At 45.8% G+C, this 26,659-nt stretch overlaps 2 protein-coding genes across 3 annotated transcripts in view; one reads left to right on the plus strand and one right to left on the minus strand.

The window, feature by feature from the left end:
• Positions 1-17,218, plus strand: part of CDR2 (cerebellar degeneration related protein 2) — a 34,051-nt gene extending 16,833 nt beyond the window's left edge. The window contains exons 3-5 of the mRNA XM_030213278.1: positions 9,844-9,992; positions 11,247-11,417; positions 15,670-17,218. Coding sequence (XP_030069138.1) covers positions 9,844-9,992; positions 11,247-11,417; positions 15,670-16,525 — 1,176 coding nt within the window. The 3' untranslated portion in view covers positions 16,526-17,218. The remainder of the gene's footprint in view (positions 1-9,843; positions 9,993-11,246; positions 11,418-15,669) is intronic.
• Positions 17,219-24,452: 7,234 nt separating this feature from the next.
• The window catches only part of POLR3E (RNA polymerase III subunit E), a 98,615-nt gene continuing 96,408 nt past the window's right edge, over positions 24,453-26,659 (minus strand). For both annotated transcript variants that reach the window (XM_030211672.1, XM_030211671.1), the window contains exon 21: positions 24,453-25,529. In XM_030211672.1, coding sequence (XP_030067532.1) covers positions 25,473-25,529 — 57 coding nt within the window. In that variant the 3' untranslated portion in view covers positions 24,453-25,472. The remainder of the gene's footprint in view (positions 25,530-26,659) is intronic.

The following is a 26,659-nucleotide window of genomic DNA, read 5'->3' on the forward strand; positions in this document are numbered from 1 at the left end:
GAAGTATCTGCATCAAGGTTTTTGATAGCAGCATTAATTCTGGTCCCAGAGGTAGCAGAAGGTCTGTGCTCTGCTGGGTTTTACAGTAAAACCTGACTTGTGTCCACGGCAGTTCTGCATTGTACAAGTGCAGCGTTAATTCCCTGTCTCAGGTTCGCAAGTGTTGCAGCTCGATTACATCATGCAGGAAGTGGCTGAAGTTCTGGGCCTGCTGCCTAGTGGAGGTTCCACATTGCTCATTTTGGGAACTGCACTTTTAACCCTTGGTTAGAATGGAGATTATTTGATAGAAGTCCTGGGTGGGAGGGAGCCCAGTCCAGGGAAAGTTATGATTAAACATTTTTAACAAGAAGGTGACCTGACTTGCAGAGCTGCAGATAGAGAGAGTGAGAAAATGTGGGAAAATTTTCCTTGGTTGCCAAGATTCTAAACCTCCTGCCATGTGACCCTTAGCGGAATAAGGAGAGGTCCTGAATTGCCAATTCCAGTTAAGATTTTGTTTAGAAAAATGTATAACCCACACATCCAAAAATCTGGATGGAATATAATAAAACAAAAATCAAATTAACACTTATTTTGTAGCATTTGTATCCCACGTTTTCCTACCTATTTGCAGGCTCAATGTGGCTTACATTATTCCGTAATGGCAATCGCCATTTCCGGAGTGAGAAATACAAAGTGGTATTGCATTAAAGTTCATAAGTGACAGAGTAACTGAGGCAGTGAAGTATAGAGTTTGGTTTTGTCCAGTTCTGGTATGAGTTTCGTTGTCTGGATCATTGTGATATGCCTTATTGAACAGGTTGGCTTTGAATTTTTATTTTATTTTTGTTACATTTGTATCCTGTGCTTTCCCACTCATGGCAGGCTCAATGCGGCAGGCAATGGAGGGTTAAGTGACTTGCCCAGAGTCACAAGGAGCTGCCTGTGCCTGAAGTGGGAATCAAACTCAGTTCCCCAGGACCAAAGTCCACCACCCTAACCACTAGGCCACTCCTCCACTGTTGCTACTATTTGAGATTGAAGTCGGCCTTTGCAGATCACCAATGTGGCCGCGCAGGCTTCTACATGGAATGTTGCTAGTGGAATAGCAACATTCCATGTACAATCTCCAATAGTAGCAACATTTCATGTAGAATCTCCAATAGTAGCAACATTCCATGTATCTATTTTATTTTTGTTACATTTGTACCCTGCGCTTTCCCACTCATGGCAGGCTCAACGTGGCTTACATGGGGCAATGGAGGGTTAAGTGACTTGCCTGGAGTCGAACTCAGTTCCTCAGTTCCCCAGGACCAAAGTCCACCACCCTAACCACTAGGCCACTCCTCCACTCCATGATTTTCAAAAGTTAGTTAGGTCATGCATTGTTTTTATGGCGTTTGGTAGTGCATTCCATAGTTGCGTGCTTATGTAGGAGAAGCTGGATGAGTGTGTTGATTTATATTTTAGTCCTTTGCAGCTGGGGTAGTGGAGATCCAGGAATGTGCGTGCTGATCTTTTTGTGTTCCTGGTTGGTAAGTCTGTGAGGTCTGACATGTAGACCGGGGCCTCGCTGTGAATGATTTTATGAACCAGAGTGCAAATTTTGAACGTAATATGTTCAAGTGGGAGCCAGTGTAGTTTTTCTCTTAGGGGTTTGGCGCTTTTGTATTTTGTTTTTCCAAATATGAGTCTATCAATACACTCAAAACATAAACAGAACATTATAATCTTGAAGCCCAAGCCCCTCCCCCCCAAAAAAACTATACTTCAGAAAATGCTCTGTGAAACTGCAAAGCCTTTATCTGTTAAACACTGCCAAATAAGTCAATTGTACATAAAGAGGAAAAGCATTCAGCAATTGAGGTCCAACAACAGAAAGCATTTGCATAGGAACAGTCTGCAGTCCAATACTATGGATAGAGGGAACAGTCGTCAATTCTTGATCTGCAATCGCAAGGATCTTGTAGGATAATACTTCTGCAGCTTTTGAACCATAGCATATGGAGCCGCCTCATGCAGTGTCTTAAAAACCAATACCTGTAGTTTAATTTGAATCCCTCCAGGCAATGGGCAAACAAGTTTTTTTTTGAATGTGGGGTAATATGCTCAAACTTGTTCTAGTAAGCAGTTGAGCTGCAGCATTCTGCACCATCTGCAGAGCTTGCAACATGCCACACAGTAATCCACAAAACAAGGCGTTGGAGTGGTAACGCACAACTTTGCAAAACCACATGAAAATTCTGGAGAAGAGTAGTTAGTGGGATTCCCCAGGGGTCTGTGCTGGGACCGCTGCTTTTTCAACATGTTTATAAATGACCTAGAGATGAGAGTAACTAGTATTTGCTGACGACAGTTATTCAAAGTTGTTAAATCGCGGGAGGATTGTGAAAAATTACAAGAGGACCTTACGAGACCGGGCGTCTAAATGGCAGATGACATTTAATGTGATGCACGTGGGGAAAGAGGAACCAGAATTATAGCTACGTAATGCAAGGTTCCACATTAGGAGTCACTGACCAAGAAAGGGATCTAGGTGTCGTTGATACGTTGAAACCTTCTGCTCTATGTGCTGCGGTGGCTAAGAAAGCAAATAGAATGTTAGGTATTAGGAATGGAAAACAAAAGTTGAGGACGTTATAATACCTTTGTTTCGCGCCATGATGTGACCACACGTCAAATATTGTTTAGTTCTGGTCGCCGCATCTCAAAAAAGATGTAGTGGAATTGGAAAAGGTGCAGAGAAGGGTGATAAAAATGATAAAGGGGATGGGTCAACTGTGAGGAAAGGCTGAAGTGGCTAGGGCTCTGTCTCCATCCCTGCGGTTACTGCAGGTCTCTGTGTCATTCTCTACTCAGATCCTCCTCCCTTTAAGCTTTTATCTGGTTGGACTGCTAGGCAGTGGCGTTCCTAGGGGGGCTGACACCCGGGGCGGATCACCCAGGGCCGTGCCTAGGGTCTCTGGCGCCCCCCTGCAGACTATCAGTTGGCGCCCCCCCCCCCCCCCCCGGTGAAAATGATCGCTCACCACTTGCCACACTGACAGGAATTGTCAGCAATATTCTTAGAAACAAATTGCTATACATTGCAAAATAAGATAGCAGATGTAAATTCTCAAAGTGGACATATTCCAAACGCTAAAATGAAAATAAAATTATTTTTTTTTCTACCTTTGTTGTCTGGTGACTTTCTTTTTCCGATCATGCTGGCCCAGTATCTGAGTCTGCTGCTATCTGTCCTCTTAACTCCATTTCCAGGGCTTCCTTTCCATGTATTTCTTTACTTTCCTCCTTTCTTCTTCATTTCTTGCTCTATATCCATTTCCAGCAATTTCTTCTCTCTCCCTGGGTCCTGTCCTCCCATCCACGTCCATCCTTGTCCCTCTCTGCCCTTCCCTCCTCCATCCATAGCCAGCAATCCTCCTCTCTCTCCCCTCCCCTCCATTTCCAGCAAATTGTCCTCTCCCTGGGCCCCCATGTCCATCCTTGTCCCTCTCTGCCCTTCCCTCCTCCATCCATAGCCAGCAATCCTCCTCTCTCCCCTCCCCTCCAGCAAATTGTCCTCTCCCTGGGCCCCCATGTCCATCCTTGTTCCTCTCTGCCCTTCCCTGCTGCATCCATAGCTAGCAATCCTCTCTCCCCTCCCCTTCCAGCAATTTGCCTCTCCCTGGGCCCTGCTGCTGCCCTCCCATCCATGCCTGCCATAGGCGGTCGGTGGCCCAACTGTTTGGGGAGGCTAAAGGGGGCGGGGTTATGGGTGGGCCAGGGGCGGAGCTTACCTCCATAAGTGTTTGACAACACACAGAAAAAAAATAAGTAAAAATAAGTCACAGTTAATACCTTTTATTAAATTTAGATATTAGATATGTATCATATGTCAAAGAATAAAGTAGTTGCTCAAAGCATATACTAAACACAATCGCTCAACTGCAAAACACTATGCACAACTTTGTGCAAAAACACACTCAGAACCTTACTATACCATAAATATTACACTGGGCAGACCTAATACACCAATATACCACCCATACGGAAAATGCAGACCGTCAACAATATGAAACAAGGGATCATAATATCATGATACGTGTAGAGCCAAAAAACACCCTTTTAGGGTGGCTAGTGTTCACAATGAGCTCCTTTTATTAACGACCATATGTAGATCCTTCAAGAGGTAGTGTGTCATGATTTACGCTGTACACCCTTTCTGGTGTTTTGGTGCCACCTCAGTAAGGCCAACACACAATCTCTCCACTGCAAAACACTATATACAAACTTGTGCAAAAACACACTCATAGCCTTACCAAACCATAACAGCACTAATTCCAAGGACAGGATGAGCTACAACCTTTGTGTGGAAAGGCAGCACTATAATTACACCGGGCTCTAAAACACCAGTACATAACCTAGTGAAACCAAAATAAAACAAAAAGGGCTGCAAATACTTCACGCTAGCAGAATACTGCATCTTGATCACACATGAAAAACACATGACAACAGATATGAAGGCAAAATACAAGAAGTCAGACTCAGCATGCAGCAATACTAGAAACATTGAAACTTACATGCAAAATATCACAGATGTACATTTCCAAAAGCTGACATATTCCAATTAATAAATTTTGAATAAAATATGTTTTCTACCTTTGCTGTCAGAGCATTTAGTTTTTCTATTAGCTTTGGTCCCAGTGTCTTCTTTCCATTTGATATTTTTTCTCTCACCATGTCCACCATCTTTCTGTGTCCTTATGCGTCCTGTCTACCACCCTATCCTTTCTCCAGTTTCAACATCTGCCCTCAGTGTTCCAATCCAGCCTTTAAATTCAGCAATTTCCCCTCCATCCATATAAAGCATTTCTCCTCACTCCCCTCCCCTCCATCCATGTGCATCTACAACCTTTGTCTTCTCTCCCCTCCATCCATGTCCAGCATTTCTCCTCTCTCCCTTCCACTCCATCCGTGTGCATCTCCTTTCTTTCTTTCCTTCCCCCCCCATCCTTGTCCAACATTTCTCCTCTCTTCCCTGCCCTCCACTCCATCCATGTCCAGCATTTCTCCTCTCTTCCCTCCCCTCCATCCATGTGCATCTCCTTCCTGACGTCCCTCCCCTCCATCCATCCATGTCCAACAACTCTCCATTCTCCCCTTCCCTCTCCTCCATCCATCCACCCATATCCTGCAAATTTCCTCTCTCCCCTGTCCCCATTCATCCATCCATGTCCAGAATTCTCCTCTCTCCCTTGCCCTCCCCTCCATCCATGTCCAGGAACTCTCCGTTCTCCCCTGCCCTCTCCTCATCCATCTCCAGAAAATTTCCTCTCTCCCCTGTCCCCATTCATCCATCCATAGTAACATAGTAGATGACGGCAGAAAAAGACCTGCATGGTCCATCTAGTCTGCCCAAGATATGAGTTTATCTTGAATTTGTACCTGTCTTTTTCAGGGCACAGACCGTATAAGTCTGCCCAGCAGTATTTCCCGCCTCCCAACCACCAGTCCCGTCTCCCATCACCGGCTCTGGTACAGACCGTATAAGTCTGCCCTCCCCTATCCTAGCCTCCCAACCACCAACCCCTCTTCCCCCCACCTGCTCCGCCACCCAATTTCGGCTAAGCTTCTGAGGATCCATTCCTTCTGCACAGGATTCCTTTATGCATATCCCATGCATGTTTGAATTCTGTTACCGTTTTCATCTCCACCACCTCCCGCGGGAGGGCATTCCAAGCATCCACCACCCTCTCCGTGAAAAAATACTTCCTGACATCTTTTTTGAGTCTGCCCCCCTTCAATCTCATTTCATGTCCTCTTGTTCTACCGCCATCCCATCTCCCATCATCCATGTCCAGAATTCTCCTCTCTCCCTTGCCCTCCCCTCCATCCATCCATGTCCAGGAACTCTCCATTCTCCCCTGCCCTCTCCTCCATCTATCTCCAGATAATTTCCTCTCTCCCCTGTCCCCTCGATCTATGCCCAGCAATTCTCCTCTCTTCCCTGCCCTGCCCTCCCCTCCATCCATGTCAGCAATTATCTCCCCTGCTCTGCCCTCTCCCCTCCTGTCCCGTGATTTCTTCTCTCTCCCTGCCCTGCATCCATACATGGCCAACAATTCTCCTCTCCCCTGCCCTCCCCCTACATGTGGCAGGCTGCAGCGGTTTTGCGAGGCAGCTCTGGCTCTTCCTCCTTCCTTCCTTGGTTCCCGCTCTGGCTCCCCGATCAGCAGCCCCCCCCCCCCCCCGCGTGTTTTAACCTTTACTCTCCGACGTGGCAGCGATGTCAATCAATGAAGAACGTACAACAGACTCGCTTCCAGCTTCTCTCTTCACACAGTGTCCCGCCCTCGCGGGAACAGAAAATGCATCATCGCTGACTCTGAAGGCGGGACACTGTGTGAAGAGAGAAGCTGGAAATGAGTCTGTTGTGCGTTCTTCATTGATTGACATCGCGTAAAGGTTAAAACACGCGGGGCGGGGGGGGGGCTGCTGATCGGGGAGCCAGAGCGGGAACCAAGGAAGGAAGGAGGGAGAGCCCGAGCTGCCTCGCAAAAGCGCTACGCTTGTGAGGGCAGCAGGGAAGTCCACGATTGGGCTGGGGCGCCGGGGCGAGGGTAAGCACCGCGGCAGCGCCCTCCAGAGGTGGGCGCCCCTCTGCGGCGCTTACCGCATCGGCATGGCCCTGGGATCACCGATGCGCCCGGGGGGGGGGGGGGGGGGGGGGTGCCGCCGCCGCGCGTACCTGTCCTCCGTTGTTCCATGCTGCTTCTCTGCCCCGGAACAGGAAGTAATTTCTTCCGGGGCAGAGAAGAAGCATGGAACAACGGAGGACAGGTACGCGCGGCACCCCCCCCCCCCCCCCCCCCCCCAGGAACGCCACTGCTGCTAGGAGCTTTTTCCACAGCAGCTGGCTTCCCCTTCCCCCTTTCAGTGAAATCGGTGCCAAAACATAGGGGAAATTCAGATATTACCTTGGCTGATGTCGTCAGTGTTGGGCATTTGACACATTCAGGGTGGAGTCAGAGCATAAGTGAGCTGGCCAATAGAGGGCCTTAACTTCATCTGGTGAGATTTTGGCCTACTTCTTTGTTCCTTGCCAAATCCAGAGGCCACTACTCCATCCTCATCCTCCTCGATCTATCCGCTGCTTTTGACACTGTCAATCATGACTTACTTCTTGCCACACTGTCCTCATTTGGGTTCCAGGGCTCTGTCGTCTCCTGGTTCTCCTCCTATCTCTCCCACCGCACCTACAAAGTTCTCTCATGGATCTTCCTCCACCCCCATCCCCTTATCTGTTGGTGTCCCCCATGGATCTGTCCTTGGACCCCTTCTCTTCTCAATCTACACCTTTTCCCTGGGCTCCCTGATCTCATCTCATGGTTTTAGGGGGGGGGGGGGGAGGGGGGTGGAATTCATGAGTGGAAACCTAGCAAAGTTGAATTTGTGGTGAACAGACTTTCACTTGGTAATGCAGTAAAATTTTTTTTACTTGGTGCTCTTTTCTCAGCCCTAAAGAAAATGAGCAAACCCTGACACAGGAGACCTTGGCAGTGATTTCATTTCATGCTGGGAGCACTGCCCAACAACTCGCTAGTATCAGTGGTCTCGCGACGTGCCACAAACTTACTTTTAAGATACTTTCTAGTAGAAAGATCCGTAAATATTTCTTAAAATCAACTGTGGGTCCAAGACAGTGAAACACTTAAGTTGACTAAGAGTGCATTTTCTACTAAAGAGTACCTATTCAAGTTTTTTTTTTGTATTTTGAGAAATGTTTTTGTGGCACGTTGAGACTGATAATACTACGGAGTTGTCAGGCAGTGCTCCTGGCATGAAACGAGCCACTGCCAAGGTCTTGTGCGTCACTTTGCTTACCTTCAATATCTTTTGTTGTTTTGCTGGGCTACTTTGTATCTGTGATTTATTGCTTCCGCATTAAGGCTTTCTGATTGGGATATTTTCATTTTTTTTTTTTTTTTTTTACTTTTCTCAAGAGTTGCCTGCATTCCCTTCCTCCTCCTCCTCCTCCCCCCCCCCAATTTTTTTATCAATCATTTCTCTCTTATCCCTATCCACTCATAGCTAGGTTGCACCTCTTCTTAGCCTTCGCCTGTAGCCCTCCAGGATTTCTCTTTTCACATCTTAGTGCAAAACAAGGGTGGAAGGGAGCAAAAAGTTCTAAGAGGCAGGCAAAATAGAAATAAGAGCTACTAAAATGTTTGTGCCACAAATTATTTGTGGCAAATAAAACATTTTAGTAGCTGTTCAATTTTGCCTGTCTCTTGGACCTTTTTCCTCTCTTCTGCCCTTTTTTTGTGTGTGTGTTTTTACATCTTACCTGCCTACCAACTTCTGTTTTTCTACTATTTTACCTCCCCCCCCCCCCCCCCCCCACAATGACTCACCCATTCTATTTGTTTTTCTTTCGTTCATTCTTACCCCTGCCCTGCTTCCCATTCCCTCTCCTCCCTAAACCATGTACACTTTTCTGTCCCTTTCCTATTTCTCAGTTCTGCAATCCCATCCATTTACACAGCCTCTCCTGGTCCTTCATATAATCCACTCGACCTCTTCCTACCCTCGTGTGATTTGACTCTCATCACTGAAACCGAATAAGTTAGTCTCTGCTCTTCTAAATCCCAACCTACTCCCTTTCCTCTCTTGGGTTTTTTTTCCTCTCCTTTGTCTCCAAAACCTTTAACTACTTTTGGGTCTCCTCTCCTTCACACACCTTTCTCCCTCTTCCCTTCTCTCACTTCCATGCCAACCTACTCAGAATCCTGTCACTCCCCTCATTTTTCCTTGCTTCTCTCTCTGTAGGTGTTTTTCCTTTAACCTTCATTCCTCTTCTCCCCCACCCCACCAGGCACATATAACTGTGGCCAGCCCTATCCCAAAAAAAAAGTACAGCTTGGAACATTTCTATCCCAATTCTCCCACCAGAAACTGCAGTGGAAGTGGTACTTAATGGGTCTCACTCTCTGAAGAAATGTTGATCGTTCCAAAGTATGATCTGCAAGACTAACCCCAAGTGTTGCTGATGTAGTGTGGAAACTGGCAACTGTTTAGTTCTGGAATAGTGGTAAAGGCACTGGTATGAAGTACCAGTGTATACCACCAGAGACCGAATTTCAGCTGCAGGGATCTGGCCTTCTCGCCAGGGGCATATCTGCGTGGGGCCACAGGGGCCTGGGCCCCCGCAGATTTTGCCCCGGACCCCCTACCGCCGTTAACCCTCCCTTCCTCTCCTACCGCCGTCACCTACCCCGAGGTCCGCTTCCTCCGGCTTTTTAAAATATTGCTTCAGCTGGCGGGGGACCCCAACCCCCCGCCAGCCCAGCCGCGATCTTTAACTTTTTCATCCTCGTCGTGCAGCGCGCCGTGAAAGCTGCATGCATCTTTAGTTCCTGTTGGATGGAGTCTGACGTCGCAGCACGTTGACGTTACAACGTGCTGCGACGTCAGACTCCATCCAACTGGAACTAAAGATGCATGCAGCTTTCACTGCGCGCCGCATGACGAGGATGAAAAAGTTAAAGATCGCGGCTGGGCTGGCGGGGGGGGGGTTGGGGGTCCCTCGCCAGCTGAAGCAATATTTTAAAAAGCTGGAGGAAGCGGACCTCGGGGTAGGTGACGGCGGTGGGGGAGGGAGGGAGTGTTAACGGCGGTGGGGGGGGGCTATAATGTGCCCCCTCACTCTAGCCCCTGCCCCCCCTACCGCCGAACCTCAGATACGCCCCTGCTTCTCGCCATACATACGCTTAGTGATAGGAGGCTCGGACAATATCATTACAGTACTGCAACACATGGAAGGGGTTTTGCAGGGTTTAGTTAGTGGTTCCTAATATTCTGTGTTTGTATTTTGGTCAGTACCTGACAAAACAGGTGGAGCTGCTGCGGCAGGTGAACGAACAGCATGCCAAAGTCTATGAGCAGCTGGATGTGACGGCACGAGACCTGGAGGAGGCCAACCAGAAGATGGTGGCAGACAGCAGAGCATCGCAGCACAAGATGCTAAGGTAGGCTGTAGACTCTGAAACACAACCTTAAAGAATGAGCAAGCTCTAGACTTTTGATCTAATTTATTTTATGAGAAAATAAAACATAGACCTGCCCAGGTGCGACCATTACTCCATGGTGCGACCTCACCTTGAGAATTGCATTCAATTCTGGTCACCATATCTCAAAAGATAGAATTAGAAAAGGCTCAAAAGAGCGACCAAAATGATAAAAGGGGATGGAACTCCTCCTGTGTGAGGAGGCTGGGGCTCTTCAGTGTGGAAAAGAGCCAGCTGAGGAGGGATATGATTGAAGTCTAAAATCCTGAGTGGTGTTAGAACAGGTAAAAGTGAATCAATTTTTTACTCTTTCAAAAAGTACAAAGACCAGGTGACACTCAATGAAATTGCATGGAAATTCTTTAAAACAGGAGGCAATATTTTTTTCACTCAAAGAATAGAAGTTTTGGAACTCATTGCTGGAGGATGTGGTAAAAGCAGTTAGCATATCTGGGTTTTTACAAAAGTTTGAACAAGTTCCTGGAGGAAAGTTCCATAGTCCTGTTGAGCTAGACATGGGGGAAGCCACTGCTTGCCTGGGATTGGTAGTATGGAATGTTGCTACTAATTGGGTTTCTGCCAGGTACTTGTGACAAAGATTGGCAAATGTTGGAAGCAGGATACGAGACTAAATGGATCATTGGTCTGACCCAGTATGGCTATTACGTTCAAAATGGGATTGTTGTCATCCAGGAGCTTGGTACCATTGGCCTGCAGTAAGGGTGACTAGCTTTTTCCTACATCCTGTTAGCAGTGTTTGCTCTACTTTTCATGAGTGGTAGATGGAAGTTGGCTTCACAGAACCTGGGGATAACACGCTTTTTCCAAGAGCATTAAGAGGTTTTCGTTTTCAAATATGAAATTTTTCTATTCAGTTGCCTTTTTAGCAATTTGATAGATGCCGCATTTACGTGAACACTTCATTACCCGATTCATGCTACCCATTACTGCACCACCATTTAGTTAACCTGCACTAGTGTGCATTTGACATGTTAAAATGCAATCTGTCCCTAGAATGCTGGGCACTATTTCTTCTGTTTTAGCTAGGGGATGGAGGCTTGTTTTATATATTGTAAGCTCATACAGTAACTTTAAACTGTGGAAGAAAGTCAGTCACCAAGACCAGACTTAACGTATCAGATGCTTTTTGTTGAATTTAGTTGTCATGGTGGAGTTGGAGAAACTGATCGTGTTGTCACATTCCCCTATTTGCAGCCTGACCGAGACAATTGAAGGTCTGCAGTCACAAGTGGAGGACCTGCAGCAGCAAGTGGAGGACCTAAAGAGGTCCGCTCAAGCTGGTCAGCATCAAGGGAGGCTGGAACAGTCCAAATCGTTATCTGTGCACAGTGTCTCTTGTCTGAAGGAGCTGTATGACCTTCGCCAGTAAGTTAAATGAACAGTGAATGTTTAGATATCGGCCAGATATTTTTAAGACTCGTGCCTTTCTTGTAGTACAACCCAAAGTATTTTACATATTACATGCAGGTACTGTCTCTGTCTGGAGTGGGCGCACACCCTGTTTTGTACTTAGGGCAATGGATGGTTAAGTGACTTGCCCAGGACCACAAGGAGCTGCAATGAGAATTTTAACCCAGTTCTCACAGTACTAGCCATTAAGCAGCAACTCCGCAAATATTTATAATCTAAGCTCCAGATGGCACATCCTGCTATCGGAGCCCTTGCCACTTGCATCTTTTGCTGCAGTCTGTATGGCTGGCACTAGTTGCATTTTATTATAAGACCATAGAATTAGTGCCAGTACTGTGTGGGTCTAAACAGCCCCAGGGGCAGGAGAACAGACAGGGAATAATTGGAGTATGACGTAGTGGATACAGCGACAAGAGCCCGATCAGGCAGTAATCACTTACCCAGTATAACTGCTACCAGTTGTTTAGAATACATGGTTCAGCTTAAACGTGCCATTTTTTAAAATTAGTATATAGCCCAGTGTATGAGTTAATGGTGAGTGCCTTTCTATATTTTTTTGGCTGTTTACAGTTGTACTATTTATTTTAAAAAGAAGCGCAATTGTACTGCTTGATATACTTAAGCTGTGTTAATCTCTCTCGCTTCTACCATGATCTGTTCAGTGTGTCGGGTCTTTTCAGATATTTAGCTTGTATTTATGTAATGGAGCTATTTTGTTTGGGGCTGCTGAAGTAGTGATATGGCTTAGTATTCATTGCTTGGGGGGGGGGGGGTTAGCATTAACTGGGGAGAAAGGGGGGAACTGGCAGGGGCCATATCCTGGATTGTAGGAATAGTTCCTAAAGAAAAGAAAAACTATGTAATGGGCCAATTGCGCATGGGAAGCGCAGCTGAATTGGAAAGGAATTAGATTTAGTTCAGGGCTTGCTGAATGGTTTGAGCTATGCCTGAAAGTGGTGGTGGGTACTTTGAAGATAACAGTAGTAGGATTTGAACCCTGACTTCCCTCAGCTGCTGCACTGTTAGGCCGCTATACTGCAAAGTGGAATCACCCAAGTGGTGCTGCATAGCATTGACACTTTGCTTTTCTTTTCTTTTCTCTTCTCTCCTCCCCCCTCCCCCCATTGTTTCTCAATGAAAATGTGATCTGAACACAAGACTACACAAAATACTTGGCTGATTCATGGCTCAGCGATCAGGAGCTCAGTGGTGTAGGTGACCAAACAGGAATTAGTATAGTACTGGGGTCAGCCAAAGCCATGACTGATGGCTGCCTGCCTATGTCTTTGCCATGACTTTCAGCTAACATCATTTATACCCAAGTATATGATCTTTTGTGGAAGGCTAACAACTGAACACATGACAGCCCAAGCCACATAAGGAGTGATTAAGGCAACACTCTCATCCTCCTCCTCCTCTCCCCCCACCCCGATCTGCCCCTGGTCTGGCAACATCTCCCACTTGCTGAAAGGCAAGCCACATAAGGAGTGATGAGACAATTGCCAAATGCTCATATGTATGACAATTAAAAGTATTCTTTTAATCCTCGTCAAGCTTCATTTAAGGTTGAGAATACTGCGGAGCTCATTTAAATGACCCGCTGTAGTATTCCACCCATATGATCAGAGCACTGTGCTCTGATCTTAAAGGTGGAATTTCACGTTAACCCTACACCAGCTCAGAGCTGCTGATAGAATAAGGCACTAATTCCTCCCCCTCCAGCTGCACCCCCCCCCCCCTGACACTGACATGAGGGGGGTTGGTGGTCCGGTAGACTTCCAGCTTCCCTAACACCTCCCCCCTCCTAAACAAACGTGGTTTAGTGGCTCCAACCCCCCCCCCCCCCCCCATATGTACTTTAGATGCCAGAGGAGGGAGTAGCACTCCCTCCTCTTTCCAGCGCCACCTCCCTTCCCTGGCTGCTGGGGCTTCCATACAATATAAGGGAGATAGAGAAGTTGCAAACACAAATGGAGAGATTCAAGAGCAATCAAGTAATACACCGAGGGGGTCAAAGTGAGGGAGATCGGATCCAAACAGGATACAAGAAAGATTTCAGAACAGATAGTGTTAGCTCCAATATATCTGTTGGAGCACTGAGCAAATGAAATATCTGTTCTTTAACGCTTTCCTTTGTCTCAACCCCTAAATCTGCAATATGAGGGTCAAACTACTTAAATTCAAAAATTGAAAATAATGGATTGCTTTTTCACTAGAACTACCCAATGCTGATTTTTCAATCAAAAGTGATAGTAGATGGAATAGCCCTGGGAATACTAATCCTTTTATTCATACCTATGGACGTTTTGGTTTTACAAGAACTCTCTGCATTGGGGAAAAACAAGAGACATTCTAGTCTTACCAAAGAGTACATGATAGCTATTTACATAGTAACATAGTAGATGACGACAGAAAAAGACCTGCACGGTTCATCCAGTCTGCCCAACAAGACAACTCATGTGTGCTACCTTCCGTGCATACCGTACCTTGACCTGTACCTATGCTCTTCAGGGCACAGACCATATAAGTCTGCCCAGCACTATCCCCGCCTCCCACCACCGGCTCTGGCACAGACTGTGTAAGTCTGCCCAGCACTATCCCTGCCTCCCAACCTCCAGCCCCGCTATCCAATCTCTGTTAAGCTCCTGAGGATCCATTCCTTCTGAACAGGATTCCTTTGTTTATCCCACGCATGTTTGAATTCCGTTACCGTTTTCATCTCCTCCACCTCCCTCGGGAATGATCCAACCGTTGTCAAACAAGCAGATAAAGGTGGCACTATTGTTATGATTATGTAGCAGAAATTAGAAGTAGATGAGACTTAAAAGTATCAGTGTCCAGGAGGGGGTGTAGGAGTTTGGGGGGGGGGGGGGGTCTAGGGATCCTTTGAATGTTTAACAGGTCTGAACTTTTTTTTTTTTTTGACAGCCCGGACCTGGCTAACAAGTGCTGGAGGATTGTCCCTGAGCACATGCCCAGGCACAATCCTGCCACACTTCTCTTCCCCCCCCCCCCCCCCGATCAAACTAATGTGCATAAATTTGCATGTTGTTAGCATCAATCTTTGGGGAGTTAATTCCCTGTGCTGTTCAGGCACTACTTTTTATAGCTTTTTTTTTTTTTTTTTTTAACAATGCGGGGAATTGATCATCTGATCCTATAACTTTTGTATAAGGGCTTTGAAAATACGCCTCTAAAGGTACCAGAAGCTGAGATGGCAGAGTACACTTTGCTGCAGTGAACACAGGACAAAGTCGTATCCATGTGAAAAGCAGTACACCAGAGAAAAAATAACTCCATTGTGCTGCTTTTCAAACGCCACTTTCTCCTGTGTTCACTGCAGCAAATCATACTCGTAGTGAACCCAGCCTCAGTTTTTTTTTGTTTTTTTTTTATTTATTTAATGTGAATAATGTATAAAGTGGTAAAATAATCTTAGTAAAAACTTTTTTTTTTTTTTTTTAAAGCCTGCGTGCATCTGTTTTTTGAACACACATTTTATCTAAGTAGTTACTAAAAGCACTCCCCCCCCCCCACCCAAAAAAAGACCAATAGTCCCTTGTAAGGCCATATACTTAAAAAATAATAATAATTTAGTATATGATTTAATGGAAGAATATAACCAAAACAGGTCAGTTTCAGCAATTAGTCCTGATTCAGGGGAACCTTCTAAGGTTTCAATGGCCATTGTGCAAAGTAGATTTAAACTGATTAAAAAAAAAATGTTGGTTTGCCTGGTGGCAAGCAGTATCTGACAGGATTGAAAAATGCAACTTCAAGGGTGGCATTCTATAAGGCCAAGCCTTTACTGTCTTCCTGAAGTGTATCTGGAGATTACTTTGTTTTTATATGCTTGTGTCTGTGTGTAGCTAGCAGTAATTCAGTTTACTAAGGTGCGCTAGTGTTTTTATCATGAGAACTGTGTAGATGCCCATCGGAATATTAGTCATCTACATGGTTAGTGTTAACGCTAGTACGGCTTAGTAAACAGGGCCCTAAGAGTGCTAAAGATGGTGAATAATGAAATCGGTTGGTGTTGGTACTTAATTTTTAACATGGTTCTAGGTACGCATAAGAGTTGCCACTTTCAAATTCAATTTCAATGGTGTGGAAAAAAAACTGCTGTCAACACAATAACATCTATTTTTTTTTTCTTCCTCTCTCTTCCCCCCCCACCCCCCCACTGCCTCCTCTCCAATCCCCTCAGGAACTTTGTGTACGATCATGCTTTTGCAGCAAGAATTGTATCCCTTCAGTCTGAACAGAATACCCTGGATGAAGAAAATGCCACTTTGAGAAAGACTCTGTCGGCATTGCAAACTCAGCTGAACCTGGAAAGGAGAAAGAGGAAAACAATAGAAGAGGACTATAACCTGGTTCTGAAGGAGAATACCCACCTTGAGGAGAGGCTCTCCAACTCTGACGCGTACAGAGCACGGGCGCAGGAGCTGGAAGCTGAAGTGGCAGAAATGCGGCAGGCGTGCCAGTCGGAGAACACATCTGTTAGTGTGCAAAACTTGGCTGCTGAAAGCTTTTTTCTGTCTTTGAAGGACTCGCTAGGGAAAGAGTGGAATCCCTGTCTTCTGGAGCCCCGGCTGACTGGGCCAGAGGCTGTCCATACCTCTCTAAAGAGAAGCACCAGTCAAACGCTTCTCAGCAGTGCCACAGCGGAAGAAATTCTCCATGGCCATGAAGAAACCTGTATAAGAAGGACTGAGGCTGTGAAGCAGAGGGGCATCTCTCTGCTGAATGAGGTGGACGCACAGTACGTTGCGCTGAAGGTAAAATATGAAGAGCTGCTTCAGAAGTGTCACGGGGACAATGACTCCCTGAGCCACAAAGCAGTTCAGACCACCAAAGACTGTATCAGAAGCCCAAAACCTGAGGCCCTTCCGCTAACCAGAAGCCAGGAATCTGTAGGGAACAGACTTGTTGACCTGTCTCAAAATATACAGCCAGAATATAAAGCACTTTTTGAAGAAATCTTTAACAGTATTAGGAAAACAAAGGAAGAAATACATGAACAAAGAATGAAGTACAAATATTTTTCTACCCAGCCGTAGACTTGTAAAAATTAATAGCTACATATAAAATCTTTTTTTACCACTTCCTCTTTGGCCAAAGGTCTCCTTGTTGGGCTCTGCCCTCTGGGTTGTAAGTTCTTGTTGAAGGAAGCAGACATTTTAGCTATTAACAAAACTACCAACATATGATTTCTTCTTTAGTCTGTAGATTCTTGTTTTCTAATCTGCATTTGCATGTCTCTAACTGAAGTTACACCATTTTGAATAGTGAGACCTACAAAAAACCAAAAGGTATTAAATTAGCACAACCTTAAAACTTGTGTTAATTCAACATTGTTTGTCACTTGAATAAAAGGAGTGGGTGTGGATTTTGCATGTATTAAGTGATGTGGACAAACCCTTTAATGTTAGTTCAGGGCCCTTTGTGAAAAATATTTAATACTGATCCAGGTCTGTCATAGTGCCTGGATAACTGCCAGTCTCCATGTAGATGTTGTTTAGGATACAGGTTCAGTGATGGAATGACATAACCAGTCAACTTTGGGTACAAGGGAGAGCAGCAATTTTACAGGCTCGCAAGATAGCAGCTTTCATTCCAAACACAATTATAAAAGCAAAGCTGGTATTTCTGGCTGGTAAGAGGATGCATGCTTTTGTTCATACACTTACTGTGTTGCAAGCTAAACTGTAGAAAAATAAACTTTGTTTGTCTATAAACCACTGTGCACCTAAGACCTAGCGTGTCCTGGAATCTTTTGGCTCTATACTGCAATGTAAGCACCTGGGTTTGTTAATGGGAAAAAAGGAAGCAACCTATAGCCTCTTAAAAAGATTGATTTTGTTTTGTGCTGTAATCATTGCAGCTTGTAACCAGTAGCGTAGCAAGGGAGGGGCGGTGCTCCCCGGGTCTCAGCTCGGGGCGGGGGGTGCTCCCTGCCAGCTCCACCTACCTTTAAAAAAATATCAGAATCCGAAGCGAGGCGCAGCGCCTCGCGCCTGCACGTAAAAGAAATGTGCACTGTCTCATCGGACCTTATCTCGCTCTCTGTCCCGCCCTTGCGGAAATAGGAAGTTGCATCAGCGGAGGGCGGGACAGACAGAGCGAGGGAAGGCCCGATAAGACGGTGCACATTTCTTTTACGTGCAGGCGTGAGGCGCTGCGCCTCGCTTCGGATTCCGATATTTTTTTAAAGGTAGGGAGCTGGTTGGACGGAAGAGGGTAGGCACTGGGGGGGGGGGGGGTGTCAGCGTGCTGCACCTGGGGGGGGGGGGGGGGGGGGGGGGGGGGGGGAGGAGGGTGCAATGGCGAACCGCCCTGCCTCGGGTGGCAGCCCCCCTCGCTACGCCACTGCTTGTAACTGTCCTGAAAGGTGGGGGGCTGTACTCGAAGTATCATTCTCAGACATGAGAAATTTTATGTAAAATATTTAGGGGCCCTTTTACAAAACTGCAATGAGCACTAACAGATTATCTTCAGCTCCACTGTGTGCCATTTTTTTTTTTTTTTGCTTAAGTGTCCATAGTAAGCTAAACTTATTTTTTTTGATGCAGGGGGTGCAGAGTGGGCATGTTCTGCGATAATCTGTTAACACAGCTACATTGCCACATGCTACCTGATTAGCATGTGGGTGGCAGTAAGGGCTCATGTGCTAATGGCAAAATTTGTGTCCATTCCTGCAAAAAGAGTGTACTAGGGCCACTTGTAGAATTGTATTAAACAGTCATGTGGAGGGGCATAATCTAACGCAAATGCCTATCTCCATGGGCGTTTATCTCTGAGAACGGGTCTGTGAAGGGGCGGGCCGAACCGTATTTTTGAAAAAAAAATGGACGTTTTTGAGCTGGGCGTTTTATTTTCCATTATCGCTAAAAAAAAAAAAAACGCCCAGCTCAAAAACGTCCTAATCCAAGCCATTTGGTCATGGGCGGGGCCAGGATTCGTAGTACACTGGCCCCCCTGATATGCCAGGACACCAACTGGGCACCCTAGGTCAGTGCGGTGGACTTCAGACAACACTCCCATATGCATAGCTCCCTTACCATGGGTGCTGAGCTCCCAACCCACTACCCACAAATGTACAACACTACCATAGCTCTTAGGGGTGAAGGGGGCACCTACATGTGGGTACAGTGGGTTTTGGAGGCCTCCCATTTACCAGCACAAGTGTTACAGGTGGGGGGGGGGGGGGGGGGGATTGGGCCTGGGGCCACCTGGCTGAAGTGTACTGCGGTACCCACTAAAAGTGCTCCAGGGACCTGCATATATGCAGGCCTCTAGGACTTGTTGCTGCTGTATAACATTGGCACACCAGTTGACACCTGAAGACTAATCTCTCTGAAAACGCCCTTTATTGGAATAACCGCGTTTACTCACAGTTAACTGCAAATCAGAGGTCGTGACCCACTGGCAACGAGTCTCCCTGGTACTGAGATTAGCAGTAGGTCAGAGCTGGCAGAATGCTGTACAATGCCCTCTTTGAGCCACATTCAAGGTAAGAACTAAGTTCTCTAACGTGGCTAACACAGAAAAGGGAACTAAAACTGGCTTACAAAAATGGCCACTACTGCATGGACTACAACAGGGCACACTCTGACCCAGTAGGCAGGGGGAAAAGCACCATGGGAGAAGAGCCTGTAACACAAGCTAATGCAATCACGGAGCCCAATACCCTACACCCACCACAATGCAAGGCTGTGACCCTGTACTGCACCCGAGAGCCACATCTGACCCAGGGACAGGCTGTGACAGGATCTAACACATTCTGCTGTCATGGAGGTGGGTACGGTATTTGAGGCTGGCATACAGGCTGGAAATTTTTTTTTTAAAGTGGGGTTTTTTTTTTTGTGGGAGGGGGTTAGTGACCACTGGGGGAATCTGGGGAGGTCATCCCTGATTCCCTTCAGTGGTCATCTGGGCAGTTGGGGCACTTTTTGGGACTTGTTCGTGAGAAAAAAGGGTCCAAAAAAAGTGACCCAAAATTGCAGTCAAAACGCCTTATTTTTTTCCCCAATTATCAGCTAAAGGTTCCCATCTCTCCTCAGTTGATAACCACGCCCCAGTCCTGCCTCCACCATGCCTCTGAGACGCCCCCATCAACTTTATTCATTTCTGCAACGGAGTGCAGTTGGAAACGCCCAAAATCGGCTTTCGATTATACCAATTTAGGCGCCTTTGTGAGAAAAACCACCCATCTCCCGATTTGGATCGAAATATAGTTGTTTTTCTTTTCAATTATAAGCTGGATAGTGTCTTACAACTGTGCCTACTTTGTGCTGCTCTTGTCTTTTTGAACATTTTTGGTTCTACCTACAACTAACCCCTTCCCCCACCAGCTAGAGGGCTGGTACACCGGCTGGGAAATGAACAGTCTGCTTTTTCTCCAACTGCAGAGGCCAAAAGGAGAAGTAAGGGTTGGGGCCTGTAGTACCTGGAAGAGGCAGGATCACAAGAGGGCAAGAAGGGATGAAACTTTAGCTTGTTTCCTTCCCCCCCCTCCCCCTTCAGCACCTGCTTTGAAGGTGGGTGGGCTTGGGAGGGGAGCGTGAAGAAGATCTTTGTGTCTGTCCAGCCTCTAACGAGTTGTAGAAGGTGAAGGGGTGAGTTTAAAAGAGAAATAACTAGAGCATATTATTCATCATAGCTGCCTATATCCATTTTGTGTAGACTCGGGGCTTTTTTTTTTGAGGGGGTACTTAGGGGTACTGAATACTGGCACCTTTTCCATTGTCTACTAAAATTGACCTATGGTCTCCAAGTTTTAATGAAAGAGATCAGGCTCTACATAACAATACTGCCTTATCATAGGTTCTGTTACTGGTCGCAGGGGGCCTGTGTAGGCTAACACATACAAATCGTCCCCTGTAAGAGTGCTGCACTATTTCTGGCTCTTGGGGCAGATTATAGGTATATTATGAGAAGTGGAGCACTTAATTGCATTTTGATGGTGTACAGTAGATCTTGTCTATAAGCTACTGAATGCTATTAACCAGGAGTATTTTCACATTTGATTGGGTACTGAATGTGGAAACTAGGTCTTGGGAAGACTGACATACTTATATTAGATTACCTGTTCTAATTTGTAATGCATTTGGGCTCTGTTAGGAAGAAACTGTTCTGTAAATGAGCCTCCTCTTCCTTGCACCAGAATCACATGGTAAGGGACAGCTGAATTCCCTACTGTAAGACACTGTCCCATGCGTAAACCAGTGTTGCCAGGTGGGCGGTTTTCTGTGACGCGCCATGGGAAATTTTTGCCTGCGGCAGGTTGCGGTTTTTTGGGCTTGTTTGGGGTCTTTTGGGTGGTTTTTTTTTAAGTGGTTTTTTTGGCTGTGGGGGGCGGGGTTATTGATGTGCTGGGTGGGGCTGATGGTGGGGGTGGGGTGTCAGGGGCGGGGTTTGACTTTGGGCTGGATTTGGGCTCGTTTGGGTGGGAAAAAATTTTTCCACCTGGCAACCCTGGAGTAACCTATAAGTGTGGCAGAGCTGCAGTGGGCCTCTTTGGCCTTGAAATTACAAAGTGGATATCCAACTGTATCTTCCATACAATTCCAGTAAATGTAAAAATACATTGGTCAACAACTACAGCCAGACTGACTGACTGTAGACTGGGCCCTGGATTTTTTTTTTTAATGGAGCAAGAATTATAACGCTTTGTTTAACTCTAGTAGCTGCAGATATTGTCAGTGTAAGTTTTGGAGGGGGAAAGCTAGCCCTCCTGAGGTAGTTAGCTGTCATGCAGTACGTTAATAGCAGGGTAGATCTTTCTTACAGTCATCCCAGGCATATAGTACAGGGGCTGTGTGCTAAATGCAGGGTTGCTGATATTCAAAAGCCTTGCTCTTTTTGCAAGGGGTTCTTCAGGAAGTATGCTCTGCAGTAGCTTATTTAAAACTTAACATCTTTTTTTTTCACTATAAATGTTATCTCAGAAATGGAATAGCCAACCAAAATGCTATAACTTGTAACAAAGCCAGAGCATAAGAGTAACTGAAAACCACAGTAATGACTGATAAGCCATTACCTACCATAGCCATGTTGTGTCCTCATAATTTGTAAGGGGAGCAGGGCAGCAGTACTTAACTGTGAGGCTATTGCCAAAACCACTCGCAGCAGGCCTGAATTCTGGCTACTGCTGTTCTAATCACCAAGGCATTTAGGCCATCGTTATGAGGAGGCACCCACCTCAATAATGGGGGGGGGGGGGGGGGGGGCACATATTTGGTGCTGCACCCACATAGCTAAATGGGTATAGTTAGGACACTGGCAAGATTGAGCTCCTCTTTCTGAAACCACCTCAGTACTTGGATTATTGCTTTCCTCTAATGACTCCTTCAATGATGGCTCTTCTGAATAGACCAAGGCCACATCAGCTAAGGAGGGAGAAGCAGAGCTAGACTCATCTGCCCACTCCTGGAGATCTGATCTCTTATGAGCTGGAGGGGCAGCAAGGTGAGAAGCACCTGCTTAAATAAACAGGCCTGATACGTTATGTCAAAGATCCTGAAGCAGCTGAATGCTCTTGTCAGGCCCTGAAGCTGTAAAATGGTGGCTGTATGCCATGCATGAGCAGCCAGAGGCTGTGCCTCATTGCGAGCCGGCCCTGACAAAATGGTGACTGTTTGCACACTCTCCTGCATCAAATTACACGAAGACGCTGGCCTATTTGGATGCTGCGCTGAATCTGAAGATGTGCTGCTGCCAACCATTTCCTCTGTGTCCTGTGGGATTCCCTGCTTGCATACACTGTAATGCCCCAGCCGGCAGGAAACCACTGTTTCCATAAGGGTCCCCATTCACCCCAATTGTCTCCAACCCAGCACAACATGCCCCAAGTGGTGGCAGGACCCCTCCCCTGCACAAAATAGAACTTGCAGCCCTCCAAGTAGTTCTGAGTCAAACTTTAGTCAGATTTACCACGGCTGGCTGCTGCTCACCCCCAAGCGCGGTCTCCACAAGCCTTACCACAAACGAAAAAGGCTCAGGAGTGATGCTCCATCCTACACTCTCTAATAAACCTCTTTCCTTTTCCATCTTTTTTTTTTTAAAGGTTATGTTGGAAAAGGAGAGCTCGAGAGGAAACATGGGAGGGGTGAAGGGAGAGAAGTAGTAAATTTGCAGGGCACCAAAGATCTGAAAACCTCCAGATATAACTCTGCAGGCTCAAGCCACCCACAAAGCTCGACTGGGGACCAGCTGACCAACTGGACCAGGAGCAAATCACTCAGAACTGGAGGCTGAAAAGTGTGTCCATACACCTGCTGGAGACAGAAAATATTGAAGAGCTGGACTGAATGCCAAGAGCTATGTCCCAGCTCAGTTTTCAGTTCTCTATCTCCATCTGCTGGTTGCTGGAACACAACTCTCCCACAGGTTCTGGAATAGTGGGAAGTTACATAATGGAAACTATGATTATAAATAAAAAGGTAGGCTAACCTTTACAGGCTGCTTCTGCACCATAATGATCCCATACAGGGGCATCAATATTCATTGCATGACACTTTTGGAAACAAGATGTCAATTAATGCTTCAATTCTAAATGAGGTATTGGGGAGAAACTACTACTTCCTATGCAATTTAAAGCAGAAATATCCAGCCAAGAGCTGGCACAGAGATCTTGACCTGGCTAGCAGGGATTTGGTTCCATGTACAAATCCCCAGGTTGTATTCTTCAAGTGTCATATGTTAATTCTGTTCTTTGGTTTCATTTCTTAAGGTGTGATGTTGAAAGCTGGCCCCTGGTTCTACTGATATGAATACCCCTGCAGTGGGAGCTTGGCATGTTTAAGACAATATACCGCCTACACTAACTGGCAGATCTAAGCAGTGTACAGGGAGGTAGGAGAATTGTTACAGTGACAGAGCTTTATTTTAATGTAACTTTTTTTTTTTTTTTTTTAACTAAAAACTCTAAATGTCCTGCAGAGTAGATCTAGTGTTGGCCTAAGGGAGTGGGATTATTTTCCAGTAAATTTGTTTTAAGCATGTTTACTCTGTGCTAAAAAAAGGAACATAGGACATGGCCCAAGGTTTCCCGGGCACCAGTATGCTCCTTCCATTGTAAGATCTAAAGGTACTACACTTTAACTTTAATTCTAGTCACATGGCTAGATTCCCAAAAAGGAACAGGAAAAGCCTTACTGTGCCAAATTTTTTATGTATTTTTTTTTATTTACAAAATCTGGATGTCACTTAGAGAAGTGGAATAAAAACCATGAGATTCCATGATTAGTGGGACTATTTCAAATTAGAGCACTGGGCTACCAGTCTTGACCCCTCAGCTATCTGACTGCATATAACTATTTTGTATATCAGGGAAAAGCTCAATCATCATGGCAGATTAAAATTCAGTGAACCAGCATCCAGATGCCAGGGGCAGACTGCCCATATGAGTAACAGGGCAGCACCCAAGGGCCCAGGGCAATGGAGGCACAGTACTTCTCTCCCACATGCCCAACCTCCCCCTCTCCCCTCAGGTCTGGGACCAGGAAGCCCCCTTTTCTCCTTGCAGGTAGGGGCACTGGCAGCTACACTGGCTGTCTGCTGCTGGAACATCTCTCTGCCACAGCCCCACCCCCTTCTGACATAACTTCCTTGTTCGACAAGGACAGGCAGAGGGAAGCTCCGCAGATGGCCAATGTAGCTGCTGGTACTGCCGCTTGGACAGAGGAAAGAAGGCTTTGAAGTACCTGGCGATGAGCTTAGCTGGTCTTGCAGCAGCCAGACTAAAGGAAAAGGCAAGTGGAGCTGGGAGCCCAAATCACTGTCAGTCTGCCCCTACTGGAAGCAGATATAAAACAAGAAAAAAAAAAATCTTGGCCAGTTTACGGCACCCTAGCTCAATAGAGACTTGTTGCAACTGAGCTGGAATGACCAGAGGAGGAGGAGGAAACCAGAAGGCCAAGAAACAGGTAAAACAAAAAATAAAATTAAGAAATAACAAAAGAGAGAAAGCAGAGAGAGATTCAGGCAATAAAAGGTTGGGAAACTTTTATTTTTGAAAGGAAATTATTTGTAAAAAGTCTAAATAAGTTACTATAGATGACAACAAAAACCAAACTAATGTCTCCGCATCTATAGATGTTTCCTTTTTAAAATTCCAAGCAAAGTGCACATGACATCATATTTTGGATTCTGTGTGCAAACCAAAAAGGTGCAGCACAAATAAGGGAGCCCACAGCAGAGGGTCAAACATGTTGCAGCCTGCTCAGCTATACCAATGACCCTATGAATTAATGTCACACAGACTACACCCAGATCTCCCATGAGTGGCGGGTTAAACGTCACAAAGGAAGGAGCTGTATTGATGGGACATTGCCTTCCAAAACTTTACACCCAGCCATTGCACTAAAGTGACAAGAAAAGAAGACTAATACCACCATCAACCTAACAGGTGCCATACTGATCTGATGCAAAACCCAGCTGCTGTCTCATTCCAGCTTGGAGGCAGCTGTCATGTGTTCTGTTCTCCAACACACTGAATCTGTTCCACTCTTGTTATAACTCTGCATGTCTTCATGGGCATTACTTTAAACGACATGAGCTGTCATCTCAGACATTCCATTGAGTAATTAGTTTCATGCTGACAAAAATCAGCTTTCAGTTGCATTTTAATAAGCTATCCAGCAAACCTCATTCCTTGGCAGAGGTTACAAAATTAAACCATTTTTTTAAATCATCTGGTGTCAGCTTCCATTTTATTGTACTTCCAGAATGCCAGAGAATGAGAATTTAAATAAAAATGCATTTGAGATTCCAAATTAATTATGAGCTGGCAAAGCAGACCACATTTTTTTTTTTTTTTGCATGGACTCTGCCTTCAGAAGGTTGGGATGATGAGCGGGAATGGGATGGGACTCCTGCAGCCATCCTGTGTAATTTCATTGTGTGCTCCTGCACTCTAAGCAAACACCTCCAACTGTCCATACCGCTCCGGTATTCCTGCCATGCCCTGGAGGGATTTTGAGTGTACCCAGTGAAGGCCTACGGTCAGGACTGGACAGTGCCTTTAAGATACCACATTCCTCCGTGGCTCACACAGCAGTCCTAAAACATCAAAAAAGAAAAATGTCAGTCACAGAACAGAAGAAGATGTTTATGCTATTTCCAGTGCGTATTTCCTAGTAAAAAAAGGTGCCGATACTCAAATGCTAGGCCACTCTTCAGGGGTGGGGTAATCACTGAGGGACCCATCCCACAATAGCCAAGGCCCCTGCAACCAGTCACAGAATCTATGACAAGGCAGAATTGGTGTGTAGAGCCTCAGCTCTTTCATTAAAACTTGGGGTCCATGGGTCAATTTTAGCAGACAACGGAAAAGGTGCCGGTACTCAGTACCCCCTCAAAAAAGCCCTGGCTATTTCAAACAACACAAGTCTTATTTAATTGTGAAAGAGCCAAGATGCCAGGGTGCTCAGGTATTACAATGGCAAGGCCCCACTACAGGATAACCCAAGGTTAGATCCACACTCCAGCTGGAGGCGGTACATCCCCAGGTTGTATCTTGCATCATCTGTCAACTTCCCTTGCCCCACATGCTATCAACTGTTTATTTAACAATGCTTGACAAACCAGCATTCCCAAGATCAAGATGGCATAGAGAGCAATTTTTTGTCATCACAGAGAACTTAGCTGTACCTCTGCAAGGCGGACACTTTTATCTTTTCTTAACGGAGAGCAAACATGTCCTAGAGGATCTGAAGAGGGATTAGCATTCAGGATGACTATAATATGTAAAATTAACCATAAATTACAGCCAGCACATGCAACCGAATCTTGTGAACACTCACTGCAGACACCCTATGCTCCAGTTCTTATCCCAGTGAGATGGGAGACAGAAAGAGGAAAAATAAGGTGCAGAGTGTTATGGAATTTGTCATGCAACTATACTTCTTTGTCCTCGGTGATTGCTTGTTCTGCAGTTTGTTACAACAGACTTCAGCACATCCTGTTCAGTGTAGCCAGAGGCCTGATAACGGTTTTATCTGCAAACTGGTACAAAGAAGTATAGTTTATTTATTTATTGCATTTGTATCCCACATTTTCCCACCTTTTTGCAGGCTCAGTGTGGCTTACAATACATCATGAGTAGTGGAAATATACTAAAAAGACATTTAATGGTACAGAAGGATCTTGTACAACATGACAATGATAAAACATAATAATAGGATAACAAG

Source organism: Microcaecilia unicolor, chromosome 8 (genome assembly GCF_901765095.1).
Source record: "Microcaecilia unicolor chromosome 8, aMicUni1.1, whole genome shotgun sequence".
Classification (NCBI taxonomy): domain Eukaryota; kingdom Metazoa; phylum Chordata; class Amphibia; order Gymnophiona; family Siphonopidae; genus Microcaecilia; species Microcaecilia unicolor.